This window comes from Tursiops truncatus, chromosome 1 (assembly GCF_011762595.2).
Source record: "Tursiops truncatus isolate mTurTru1 chromosome 1, mTurTru1.mat.Y, whole genome shotgun sequence".
NCBI lineage: Eukaryota > Metazoa > Chordata > Mammalia > Artiodactyla > Delphinidae > Tursiops > Tursiops truncatus.
The window spans coordinates 40880408-40893781 of NC_047034.1; the positions used below are offsets into that span (position 1 = coordinate 40880408).

The following is a 13374-nucleotide window of genomic DNA, read 5'->3' on the forward strand; positions in this document are numbered from 1 at the left end:
CTTCTTTCCTCCACCTCACCTGCCTTTAACCCACTCATTCTTCTCCAGGTCAAAGTCCTCGCCAGAGCGTTCCCCCCACCCCTAGTCCCAAGCTGTCACCAGCAAGACCTGGCAGAGGGTGAGTTTTGCCTCCTTCTTTTGCATTTCTCCTCCTTGGTGACTCCCCTCCAGCTCTGCAAAGGGAGAGCTGGCCCCAGAAAACCAACTCTGTCTCCCTCCCAACTGGCAAACAGCTAACTTGAGTCATGGCCCTGGAACACACATAATGGCTCTCGTTTGTTAAAAAAACAAAACAAACAAACAAAAAACCCCCCACCAGCAGCCAAAAACACACACTGACAGAGGCTTTGCTGAAAGATGATACAAAGTAGATAAACTGTTCCTTAATCAGCAGCTCAGTAAATACTCCCTTCCTAGGGGAGCCTGTCTGAGACTATTTTGAGCAGCCTGGAGAGTTTTTAACCCTCATTAGCCCCAACTCAAAATGGACCCACTGGAATTTTTACAGGTAGCTATTAAGCACAAGTAGAACTTTCAGTGCATTATTGCAAACACTGTTACTAATTCTCCCAAGCCCTCCCGAGCAGAGGAGGGCTGTCTTCCGGGGGTGAAATCAGTGCTCTCTCATTCCTGACAATTTCTCCACCTCCCAGCCAGGCCCCTGGGCTCTCCAGGTCACCCTCTGCTGAGTTGTAGAACTTGGCGGATGGTTTCTCTTTCGAGCATGTTACAGCCAACAGTATCCTGTGGGTAAGGAGCTCACACACAACACTGAGACGCCTGATGATGTATGGGAAGGCTGAGCACAGTGCCTCTGAACTCAGCAGGGGCTCCCCACACAGCTAATTTATCATCTGCCAGTGGCTTCCTCCTGCAGCGTCTTATTTAATCCTACCACAACTCCTGCAAGGTGGTTATCATTGGACCAGTTTTCAGAAGAGGAAATGGGCTCAGGTTTCATGGCTCAGCCAAGTCTGCACATCGTTCTTTGCATGGACTGTGCTTGGAAACACTTCTGGATCGTGTTGGTGATTATTTTCCTGAAGACAAGGGATTTAGAGACACCACAGGAATATCTCCAAAGGCAGAGAATCATGGCCAATAATGGAGAGGAAGGAAGAGAAGGCAGGGTAAAAAAAATCACCTAGTCCAGAGGGGACATTGTACACCAGACATGGCCTGTAGACATGTTTTAATTGGCCTGCACACTCTTTTATGATGTAATTTGTTGCCAGTATTTGAAAAACCAGAACATTTCCCCAAAAGATCCAGACTTCTGAGTTTGTCTTGAAAAACTGTAACCACTTGGCCAACAATTGGTGGAAGCAGACTAGGGCCTCCCTCCTCTTTAGAGAGGGCAGTGGTCTCCAGTGTGCCAGGGTCCCCACTCTGCCAGCTTCACCTGTTTCTGTTACCTGCATGACCTCTGTTGACAACTGAGTTTATGGCTCCTGACTTATTTCCTCCTACCCCCTTCCTATAAGAAAAGCAGGACCCTGCGAGGTGACAAGATCAAAGTCAAAGGCAAACGGGGTGACCTAAGAAAACCACTCCCCTTCCCTATGCTGCAGTTTCCTCATCTATAAGATGGAAATATTGATAATGCTTGTCTTGGCTCGGGCTGATGTAACAAAATACCACAGATTGGATAGCTTAAACAACAGACATTTATTTGTTTACAGATGTGGAGGCTGGAAAGTCCATGATCAAGGTGCTGGTAAATTTGGTTTCTGGTGAGAGCTCTCTTCCTGGCTTGTAGACGGCCACCTTCTCGCTATGTCCTCATGTGGCCTTTCCTCACTGCATGTGCTCGGGGAAAGGGCAAGCTATCTGGTGTCTCTTCTTATAAGGACACTAACCCTATTGGGTCAGGGCCCTACCCTATGACCTCATTTAACCTGAATTCTTTCCTTAGGGTCCCCATCTCCAAATATAGCCACACTGTGGGGTTAGGGCTTCAACATACAAATCGGAACAGGGGGACACAATTCAGTCCACAATGGCGCCCATTTCCTAGGGTTGCTGTGTGAGGCTGGACTGAGTCCATGCAGGAAGAGCACTCAGTGTCTGGCACGTCATATGTTCTCAGTAAATGTTAGCAGTAACGTGTGATGATAACATTCAGAGTGTGGACTTCCTCTTTAGCTTTTCGTAGCGCTTCCTCTACCAAAAGAGATGTTTGTCATGGGTACCCGCCTGCTCCCCAAACAGCTGTTGTTTTTGATAAGGTCGAGGAAAATGTTAAAATTAAAAAAGGAACACATGTTGGCACATTTCTAATGCTGACTCTTTCCTCAAATTGGACATTCAGGGAGCATCCAGGGAGACTGTCAACAAGAGGCCCCTTGGTCCTCTCCTCAGGGAAGGTTGAACACCTCCCTACGTAACTTGGGCTCACATTCCCTATTCAGTATCCCCCGGAAGACAGTCAGCCTCTGAATGTTCTTAGCTCGTGGTCTGGATACACGAATGCCTTGTTTTCCCTCCTGTGTTAAGTCCTCGTTCCATCTTATCTGTCTTTCCCTTTCATCTCCAGGTATGTAAGAGTCCCTGGAAGGCACTGGGCCTGCGCCCATGCCCTGAAGATCAAGGTGTACTAGTCATCTTTGTTTGCCCCCCAGCCCACTTTCTGCTCTGCTCTCTGTGCAGGAGGCCACCCTCGGTGGACTGGGCTCCTGTCTCCTGCCCTCACCTGCTCAGGCCTCAGGCAGGTAACAGCTTCTGGGTTCCGCACCATCCCTGGTGGTCCCCTTCATCCCGCCTATGCCTCTGTCAACAAGGCCTTCAAAAAATATCTTTCACTTAAACCTTTTTTGAGAGTCCCACCTGTTTTGTGCTTGACTCCTGACTCATATAGGAGGAAACTGATCTGTACATAGATTTTTTTTTTTTTTTTTTTTGCGGTACGCGGGCCTCTCACTGTTGCGGCCTCTCCCGTTGTGGAGCACAGGCTCCGGACGTGCAGGCTCAGCGGCCATGGCTCATGGGCCCAGCCGCTCTGCGGCACGTGGGATCTTCCCAGACCGGGGCACGAACCTTTGTCCCCTGCATCGGCAGGCAGACTCTCAACCACTGTGCCGCCAGGGAAGCCCTGTACATAGATTTTAACGGGACAGTAGAGAGATCTGAACCCAGAAAAACTGCTCAGTGGCTGGGGTGATGGGTCACGCACTCATCCTGCTCAGGGATGACTGTCCTACTCCAATTTCCATGAATATTCCAAATACACATTCTGTTGCAGTCACCAAATACCTAGAGATGGCTACCTGCCTCAGCCGGGATGTTGCAGGCAGAGCTAAGCTTGGTAGATGGCGTGCCCTTCATATCACATGGGTTCCTGGACCTTCAGAAACTCTCAGCTGTAGTTCCTGTATGGACCCCAATCACGTGTCTCCATAGCAACTGCCTTAGGTCTCATTCATCAGACGGGGCAGGCCTGGGTCACTGTGTTCCCATTTTCCTTTGGGAAACAGATGCTATCTTGTTAACTTGCTTCATTTTAGTCTTCCTAAAGTGCCAGAGAGCCAAAAGGGGAGCTTCCTCACGTAACCCCAGCTGTCCCAAGGCATCTGAGCAACGGCTCCTCTCTGCGTGAATCTCAGGAAGCCCACAAAGGCCAAATACAAGTTTTTGCGAGATGGTTGCTATTAGAGACTGAATTTTTGTGTCCCTCCAAAATTCATATGTTAAATCCTAATCCCCAATGCAGTGGTATTAGGAGATGGGACCTCTGGGCATTGAGGATGGAGTCTTCATGAATGGGATTAGTGTCCTTGTAAAAGAGGCCCTGGAGAGCTCCCTTGTCCCTTCCACCAAGTGAGGACACAGTGAGAAGCCGGCTGTGTATGAACCAGGAAGTGGGTCCTCACCAGAGCCTTGAATCTGCCAGCACCTTGATCTTGGACTTCCCAGCCTCTGGAACTGTGAGAAATTAATGTTCGCTGTTTATGTCCTGCAGTCTATGGTCTTTTTGTGAAGGGGCGAGCACAGAGCCTCTGACTGCAGTGTCCGGAAGAGACACCAGGTTTCTCTTCTGACGGCTGCCACTGTAAATTTACAGCAGATGATCCTCTTCCTCTCTGGGCAAAAAGTAGCTGTAATCCAAGAAAGTCTTAAATTTCTGCTCCCTCTAGCCAAATGTCCTCAAAGCACCTTAGCACTCTAAACCTGGCAGGGAGGACCATTGTCCAGGGCCCGTTGCTGCCAGTGGGTCATTCCAGTGTGGTTCTTTCCCTGGCGGCTCCCCTGGTCTTAGTAATTTTGTTTCTAATTCTCCTCTGTGCTCCCCCTTCTCTGGCCTCCCCTCTCCAGGGGATAGGTTAGAAAAATTAATGAACCTGAAATTCAAGGGACTTCCCTAGGAGGCAAAAGTTTGAAGCATCAGGACAGTAAAACTTTTTGATCATAAAGACGCCTGGGACTTATCTGTGATGAGCATTTACATCCATGCTCTTCTTACTATTAAAAAAAAAAAGAGTTGGATTAAGAGAATCTAGTTCTTTTATTTATTTATTTATTTATTTATTTATTTTGGTTGCATCGGGTCTTAGTTGTGCATGCGGGACCTTTTGTCGTGGCATGTGGGCTTCTCTCTAGTTGTGGCGTGCGGGTTTTCTCTCTAGTTGTGGCACGTGGGCTCCAGGGCGTGGGCTCCAGAGCATGTGGGCTCTGTAGTTTGCGGCACCCAGGCTCTCTAGTTGTGGTGCGTGGGGACTCAGTTGCCCAGCAGCATGTGGGATCTTCGTTCCCCGACCAGGGATCGAACCTGCGTTCCCTGCATTGGAAGTCGGATTCTTTACCACTGGACCACCAGGGAAGTCCTTAATTTGTAGTTCTGACACTCACTAATTGTATCACCTAATGCAAGTTACCTAACCTATTAAACCTCAGTTACTTCCTTTGTAAAATGAAAATAATAATACCTGCCTCACAGGGCTAGTAAAATAGACAGTTATTATGTTTTCAGGGATTATTCAGTCTGCCCCCCTGTTTTAACCTTTTACTTTGAAATAATTTCAAAGTCACAGAACAGTGGTAAGAATAAAAATAGTGCAAAAAATATCCACATACTCTTTACCCAGATTTATCAACCGTTAACATTTTACCTTATTTCTTTTATCATTTTCTCTTCTCTGTACACACACACACACACACACACACAGTGGGGTGTTTTTCTGAACAACTTGAGAGTAAGTTACACATATAATGGCCCTTTGCCCTGTATACCTCAATGTATATTTTCTAAGAAAAGGAATCAGGATATTCTCTCACATCACAGTAGTACAGTTATTAACTTCTGTAAAGTTAACATAGACACAATACTTTTACCTAATTGAACACCTAGATTCCAATTTTGTCAATTGACCCAATAATATCACTTACACCATTTTTTCCCCTATAGGTCAAGATCTAGTTTATAATCAGATATCACATTTAGTCATCATTCTTTTTTCTTTTTTTTGGCCGTGCAGTATGTGGGATGTTAATTCCCCAACCAGGGATCGAACCCGTGCCCCTTGCAGTGGAAGCATGGAGACTTAACCACTGGACCACCAGGGAAGTCCCAATCATCATGGTTTTTTAGTCTTCCTTAATCTGGAACATTTCCACAGATTTTCTTTGTCTTTTATTACACTGACAGTTTTAAACATAATTTTTTTTTTTTTTTTTTTTGCAATACGCAGGCCTCTCACTGTTGTGGCCTCTCCCGTTGTGGAGCACAGGCTCCAGATGCGCAGGCTCAGCGGCCATGGCTCACGGGCCCAGCCGCTCCGCGGCATGTGGGATCCTCCCGGACCGGGGCACGAACCCGTGTCCCCTGCATCGGCAGGCGGACTCTCAACCACTGCGCCACCAGGGAAGCCCCAGAATGATGATTTTCTAACTGTAGTACTCCTTTCATATTTATATTCTTCTCTAAGCAAGTCTTCCCTTCTCCCCCACTTACTTATCTATTTATAATCAATATAGACTCATGGATTCCTATTTTTCCAGTGCTTTGTATTTCATTATTGTAGTTAATTATTTTGTGCTCAGATTGTCCCAGATTTGACTAATGGGAGCCCCTTCAAGCCAGCTTCCAAGGTGTAAGGTCCAATGTAAATTTACCTGCCACCAGGTGGCTATATGGCTTCGTTGAGGAATGCTGCTATATTGAGGGCTCAGCAACAGTCTTTTCTGTTGGCCAGTTGGGCTCCTCAGCAACAGCAGTCGCTTTGGGCCAGATCTCGTTTAGGTTTGGAAAGGAGGAAGGGTCTGTGATTTTTCACTATGGTGCCTAAAGTTGGCCTTCTGCTCACAGCTCTCTGTTCTGTCTGATGATACAAATCGTGCAACACTCGAATTGGCTGCTCATCTATCTCACCTCTGGCAGGGTGACCATGGGTATCAGTCTGACTGGGATGGTTCTGGTGTATACCTATGCTCCCCATGTAATTATTACTAGGACCCTTTTAACTCTTAAAAGTGGCTCAATTTAGACAACAAATTCTATGGATACCCTCCCCCTAGGAACACCATGACTTATTATCCAAACACCAGGAGTCCCTGCAGATATAGTCACCCTGATCTTCCCTCCTCCTTGCTGTCCATTGTGGTAAGTATTCCACCTTGTCCTTTATGATTAAGTGCTTTGCAATTCTGTGATCTTCCCTCCTCCTTGCTGTCCATTGTGGTAAGTATTCCACCTTGTCCTTTATGATTAAGTGCTTTGCAATTCTGTGATTTTTATCATCTCCATGGAAAGTATGGAGCTCAGTTCCAGCTTTCTCCCTCCCATCGACCCTGGACTACAAGGATAGCCACTACCAGGTGCTCAAAAAACCTCGTTGCTAGTACGCTCTTTATTGCTTTAGCGAAGGGAGCGTCCTCTGGGCTGGCCCAGGGAACTAGTCAGGTGGTGGGTTCTTGAGCCACGTATAATAAATGCTTCTAATATTCCTTCCTTCCTGAGTCTTCTGACCCGTTCCTCGACACTACACAAGGAAGTCTGGCTCTCCACTTTGCTTACTATAGGCCATCGATGAGACCAGGCTCCAAAGAGCCATCCCAGCAAACTATCGGGACAAACTCCGAGCATCCTTGCGGAAACATTAAATCTCGAGCTCTGTGTGAGTATCCCCAAGTCAGTGGATCCTCCCAATTGAGCTTCCTGTTGAACCCCCAAATATAACATCTTCCAGATCCACTCCCACACATATTTCTACAGTTCCTGCCAGTACATGTTAGCCAAGTCCCGCAAGATCTTTGGCAGGTATGCTTTTTCTCCCTGGAAGAGGACTTTTTCCTGCCAGTGTGGGCTGTGCTGCAACTTGACTCTGGGTTTTGGCAGAGGCAGTAGTGGTGGGGCTGGGTCTCGAGAAGAAGCAGCAGCCATGGAGAAGGGGACCTGGTTTGGGCAGGAACATTCAGGGGATCTGAAGGGTCAAGGTGCTCATCCACCGAGATAGGCCCATCCCAGGTCTCAGGGTTCCAGTCTTTCCCTATCAGGGCTCTGCTTTGACATGGTTGCCTATCAAGGCCATGCGTTTAGTCCTTTTTTTTTGCAGTTCTGCTACCCTGTGATCAGATCTTGGGCTTGATTTTATAAGTCTCTCCCACAGTTTCAGGAAATAAGACTTTCCCTTAAAGCCATAGCGGCTCTCTGGTTTTCAGAGCATTCCATGAGTTGCTAGTTAACTGCTCTGAGCCTGTCTTTTTCTGTTTCCAAGGTCTCTGGTACCTGTCATTAGCACTGTTTCCAAACTGACTACCACAGCCACTTGCTCTCCCAATGTCTCGCTCTCCACCCAGTTCACCCCAATTAACCAAGTGAAAGCTTGGGTGCGATCGCATATCAAAGCTATTGCCATCTCTCTTATCACCAGCAAAGGACTCTATTGATTTCAGACACCTAGGAGATACAACCCCAAAATCCATCCTGGGGACTTGCTTTTTGAACCTCTTGTGGAACCAACTGTCTTAGCTCTGTTTCTCTACAAAACGTATCTGAAGCAAAGACTAAATCTGACAGAGAAGGCAGTAAGAGTGAGCGAAAAGGGGAATGAGGTGGGCTAGGATGAGAAGACGGTGTGTTATCACGCAGGTAACTGCTTCACCACCCACCGCAAAGAGCCCTGGCAGGTTACTCAGGAGGTATGTCTGCTCAGCCATGCAGGACATCTCCAGACAGGCTGTGTTAGAAAATCATGACTCGGAACAGTCCACAGGGGGCAGGAAGGAAAGAGAGTTTATTTGCCCAGCTCCCTCTCATCTCTTGTTTCTCACTGGTCAGAATGTTCCCCAGAGGGAATTAATTCCCTCCGATTCCCCTTTGATGGCTGCTTAGAAGCCACACCCTGCAGTGTGGCATTTCTTCCGATCCAGAAGTGGTGGAAGAGCCACAGGCTCCGGACATGTGGTCAGCCAGCCTGGCTGTGCAGCAGCCGCCTAGAGGGACCTGACTGGGCCAGTGACTGTCAGTCCTAGGTGGCTGAACTACACAGATTTGGTCGGCTGTGCAGGGAGCTGCGGAGGCAGGAGGAAGGCAAGGTCTAGCCGGTGCGATTAGGCTCATAAGGTGCGTCTGATACATCCATCAATAGGCTATTAACATCAACAGGTGGTAGAGCTAGAAATAGGATCATCGGGTTAGGATTTTGTGTTATTTATCTTTGAGACCCCAGCGACTGGCACTTGAATCATAAGATACCATCTGAACCCACTTTTTCTTGTTCCAAACCTTCCCACTACATGTCTCTGCTATACCAGTTGTTATGCCAGTGAATGGACATGACCATGCTCTCAGAGGTTGGGCAGTTAGTCATCAGGTGTCCCTGTTCAAGTTGCAAGTAGGCCCTGCCCCACTGTGTGCTATGTCATTCTCACGAACCATCTGAGCTATGGTTGCCAAAGGGAAAGGGTGGCGGGATAAATTAGGAGTTTGGGATTAGCATATACACACCACTATATATAAAATAGGTAGCCAACAAGGACCTAGACTCAATATTTTGTAACGATCTATAAGGGAAAAGAATCTGAAAAAGAACATATATATACTTGTATATATAAATAATGTATATGTATATATATATATATAACTGAATCACTTTGCTGTACACCTGAAACTAATACAACATTGTAAATCAACTATAGTTCAATTAAAAAAATTAAAAACAAGCAGAAAACAACAACCAAACCCCAAAACCCATAATCTGTCTGGCCTGTGTTCACTTGAGTGTCATGTAACACAAAATACACAAAGAAATGAAGAACAGAGTTGGCTGGTCCACACAATTAGCACAATTCTCAAATGCAAAAGAATTCTGAACAAAAGGGCCCTTCTCCTTTCCAGTCCTTTCAATGGGACACTGCAGCTCACTTCACAAGGCTTCTTACCACCTCTTTGGAAAATTAGCCAAATCTCACAACTCTCTTCATAGACCATTTCACTTGCCTCCCCACTGCACCCCATCTCCTAGGGAAAAGAGAACAGATAGTTGGAATACTGGAGATGAAAAACAAAAGCGTTTCCCTCAACTGTCAAGGAGTCCTGAGGTGCCTGGGGCGGGAAGATGAACCGATAATCCTCTCTGGTCCCTAGGATTTTGATTCAGGTAAAGCAGGAACCAGGCCCTGGTTTGACAGGGACATTGTAGTTGTTTGGATTTGGCCTGAGTCGCGACACTGGGAATCGATGCCAAGGACAGTGAAACATGCCAGACATTCTTCGATGTTCACCAACTGGTCTGATCACTTGAGCTTTGAGAACTCAGTTTTCTCCTGAGGGGTGGTTAAGCCATATACTCACCCTCTGTGTAGAGATCTGCATCCTGAAATCCTAGTCACCTGGGACTTGAAACCCCTGGGGAAGCAAGGAGAAGGGGACAGATTTGAGAGATGAGTGAAAAAAGAAGGGAGGAAGAATGTTCGAGATGAGAAAACAGCTCACCCTCTGAGGCATGTTTTCTCCTAATCAGGAAATGAAAACTGAGTCAATTATATATTGAGAGGATAATTCTCTTTTAATTCCCTAATGTTTTCTTCAAGTGTGCTCGTTCCACTTGAATTATTCAGACAATTTCCTGAATATTATTCTTAGGTCCATTTCCTCTGTCTATCCAGACCTAAGTTAGTCTCCTTATGGAATCTATAAAGTCCTGGGCTCTGTCTGTAGCTGTGCAGGACTGGTCCAGAATCCAGGTCTCCTCACCCAACACCTGGCTCTCAGCTACCCTCCAGCACTCGCCTCTCACCACACCCTCCTCTGAAAGAGAAGTTCCAGGGTTAAGCATCCAGATAGAGATCTGTCATCAGTGGTCTTTGATGACCGCATTCTTTTTTTTTTTTTTGCGGTCCGCGGGCCTCTCACTGTTGCGGCCTCTCCCGTTGCGGAGCACAGGCTCCGGACGCGCAGGCTCCGGACGCGCAGGCTCAGCGGCCATGCCTCCCGGGCCCAGCCGCTCCGCGGCATGTGGGATCTTCCCGGACCGCGGCACGAACCCGTGTCCCCTGCCATCGGCAGGCGGACTCTCAACCACTGCGCCACCAGGGAAGCCCTGATGACTGTATTCTTAATTCGAGGTTAACTTAGCATTGCTGTCACAGCTGCTTCACTCCCCTCAAAGCTGGCAGGCTGGCCTGGAGTTTAAAGAGAAAGCATATTATGGTCAGGTTCCCAAGTGTCCATAAAAGAGGAAGTCAGAAGATCACAGAATCTTAGAGCCAGAACAGGCCTTGGAGAGTGAAGGGTCTGCTCTCCTCTTTTCATAAAGCGGCTACGGCCCAGAACAGGCAAATGGCTTGTCCTGGATCACACAGCTTTGCCAAGTGATAAACCTGGACTTAGGGCCAGACCTCGGGTCAGTAGTCTGGTGCTCCTCCTCATCTTGCTCTTCTTTTAAGAAAAAAAAAAAAAAAAAAAAGAAGATGCCTTTAAGGAAAAGGTGTTTCCCTGGAGAGTGTGGGAGGGTCTCCACTTCACAGTGGCTCTGAAGCATCTCTCCACCCTCTCATAACTCAGTAGCTGTGACAGAACAGTGGGGACCTGGCTGACCTCCCCGGCTTTAGTGTCGCATATCAGCTTGGTTTAAAGGGACTTTATTAATCATGACTAATGTCAGAGGGTATATGGCTGTGTCTCCTTCTTAGTTTTGGGGAATTTGTAATGTAGGATTAAAAAAAAAAGATTTAATATTGTGCCGTCACGTTTACATGCCTGCCTGAACCATCCATCACTGGCTGGTAGCAGCAGGTGACTGTGTGCCCAGCCTTCTTCAGGGAATGCTGTCCTATGACAAGCCCTCCTCTACCTCAGGGTCACTTCTTGGGTGGCTTTAATTCTCCTCTGCTTCCCATAGTTGCTTCCCCCGCAGTGCCGCGACCCCTGGGGAAACTCTGTCTTAAGTCCCAGGGACAAACGCTCCAGCCCCGCGGGGCTCGCAGGACAAGACAGCGATCGGATTTCGCGCTGCGGCCCAGCTCCCCCTACTCTTCACCCCTCCCGCCCGGGAACCCCGGGAGCCAATCAGAGCGTCGCGGAGCTCCGGGTTGTAGAGTCCCGCGCCCGGGACCCGCCCCTCTTTGTTGCGGTGGCCAATGGACGCAGTCGGAACATCGGCGGCTGCCCGGGTGACTCGCTTATATGTCACAGAATAACATTAGAGGATGGGACATGGAATGAGGCGACGGCCGCAGCGGCCCCAGCAGCTCCCGCCACCCCCGCCGCCCGGAGAAGCCGTGCAGCCATGAGGCCGACCGTCCAGAGGTAGGGTCCGGGAGCTGCGGTGCGCCCTTCCCGCGCCCCGCCTGCAGCCATTTCCCCGGGGTGCCTGGCGCTGGAACTCAGGGAAGGGGGCGGGTGGAGCCACTGCCACTGGAGCCTGGGGGCCGGGGCCGCCCCTCGTCCGCCCAGCTTCGGGAGGGCTTCTTGGAAGAAACGCGGCCGCTTTTGCAAGCCGAGGCTGTCGCTGGGCTCTCGCGGCAGCCCCGGGCGCTCACGTGCCGGCACGTTCTGGCTCGGCTCGGCGCTCGGCCACATCTGGCGACCAAGGGACGTGTGGAGCCTTGCGGGGACCTCCTGTTCCATCCCACTGCACGAGCTGTCTTTCTTCTCCCTACCCCGTCCACTCCGCAGCCTCCACGCTCCTTGTCTTTCCCTTCCACGGTTTAGGTAGGTGTGAAGATTTGTGGCAAAATTCAAGTCGCCTTTCTAGGTAATGGCAGGGCTGGAAGCTCGTGTGCAATTCCCTGGTGGGTGGGGGGGCGTCCTGTCCGCTCGCGGGGGGAGCGGACAGGGAAGTGGGGACACGTCGAAGCCCCCACACCCCCGTCTTGGCCACGGCCCCCTTCTTGGTTCCTCCGGGTGTCTACTTACCCGTGGTATGTGCTGGGTCTCACTGATTTCAGGCACGGCCCGTAAGCGGAGTTCCAGCCGCCGCTGCCCCTTCGCGCGTCCTGCGGCAGCCAGAAGCATGGAGAAGGCCGCCCCCGCGGGGCGCTGATCCCCGTGCCGCGCCCGCGCGCACACGCCCCTCGCCGCCCTCCCCGCCCCTGCCCCACCATGACCGGCTCGGCGGCCGACACTCACCGCTGCCCCCACCCCAAAGGCGCCAAAGGCACCCGGTCCCGGAGCAGCCACGCGCGGCCCGTGAGCCTCGCTACTAGCGGGGGCTCTGAGGAGGAGGACAAAGACGGCGGGGTGCTGTTTCACGTTAACAAGAGCGGCTTCCCCATCGACAGCCACACCTGGGAGCGCATGTGGATGCACGTGGCCAAAGTGCACCCCAAGGGGGGAGAAATGGTGGGCGCCATCAGGAACGCCACCTTCTTAGCAAAGGTTAGTGGCTCCGAAGGAAGGGGGTGGTGTGGGCAGTGATGGGACCATTTTGCCTGTACGTAGCAATTTCCATTTTCCTGGTCCTGCTGCAGACTCCCTTCCCCTCCTCATTTTTCGCAACAGCCTCCACCCGCTTTGCTTAATTGAGATGTTTGTCTTGGACGTCTTAGAAATGGGGGAGGGAGAGAAAGGGGGCTTGCTGTCCTGGGACTGTGTGGTCGGCTTGTGCCAAGGTTTCTTTGAATCTGGAGCCAAACTCTATCATTTACTTAGCTCCGTGTACATCCTGCTTCAACGAAGACTGTAGCCACCAAGTAGCACCAGTGATGCCAAGAGCGCATAGGCCCCCTAGGGATCCCACCCGCTTATCCTCTTTGGAGTCTCTTGGTCCTCCTCTGTCCCCCCTTCGCAAATGATTTATTAGGCTGTGAATGAATTTACAGTCAACCAGTCAGACTTCTCAGCGTGAATCATTCCTAGACTTTTTGCCAATTTTTTTTTTTTATGACAGTGACTTTCACCTCTGAAACTTGCAAAACAGTCAGCTCTCTCTTTTCCCA

At 49.6% G+C, this 13374-nt stretch overlaps 1 protein-coding gene and 1 long non-coding RNA gene across 13 annotated transcripts in view; one reads left to right on the forward strand and one right to left on the reverse strand.

Moving 5' to 3' along the window:
• Positions 1-8216: 8216 nt before the first annotated feature.
• Positions 8217-11601, reverse strand: LOC141278388 (uncharacterized). 2 transcript variants are annotated; one of them, XR_012331081.1, is made up of 4 exons: positions 11289-11601; positions 9929-10243; positions 9788-9841; positions 8217-8608 (listed from the first exon to the last, which is right to left on the reverse strand). It is a non-coding gene; the product is annotated as an uncharacterized lncRNA (long non-coding RNA). The 2 variants fall into 2 exon arrangements; XR_012331080.1 differs by lacking the exon at positions 8217-8608 and adding an exon at positions 8622-9454.
• Positions 11602-11618: 17 nt separating this feature from the next.
• Positions 11619-13374, forward strand: part of VASH2 (vasohibin 2) — a 36944-nt gene continuing 35188 nt past the window's right edge. For 3 of the 11 annotated variants that reach the window (XM_073803231.1, XM_073803254.1, XM_073803236.1), the window contains exons 1-2: positions 11621-11743; positions 12385-12814. In XM_073803231.1, the coding sequence (XP_073659332.1) occupies positions 12539-12814 (276 nt within the window). In that variant the 5' untranslated portion in view covers positions 11621-11743; positions 12385-12538. Of the gene's footprint in view, positions 11744-12112; positions 12192-12384; positions 12815-13374 lie in introns of those variants that run through there. The other 8 variants (XM_073803223.1, XM_073803250.1, XM_073803226.1 and 5 more) reach the window with 7 other exon arrangements.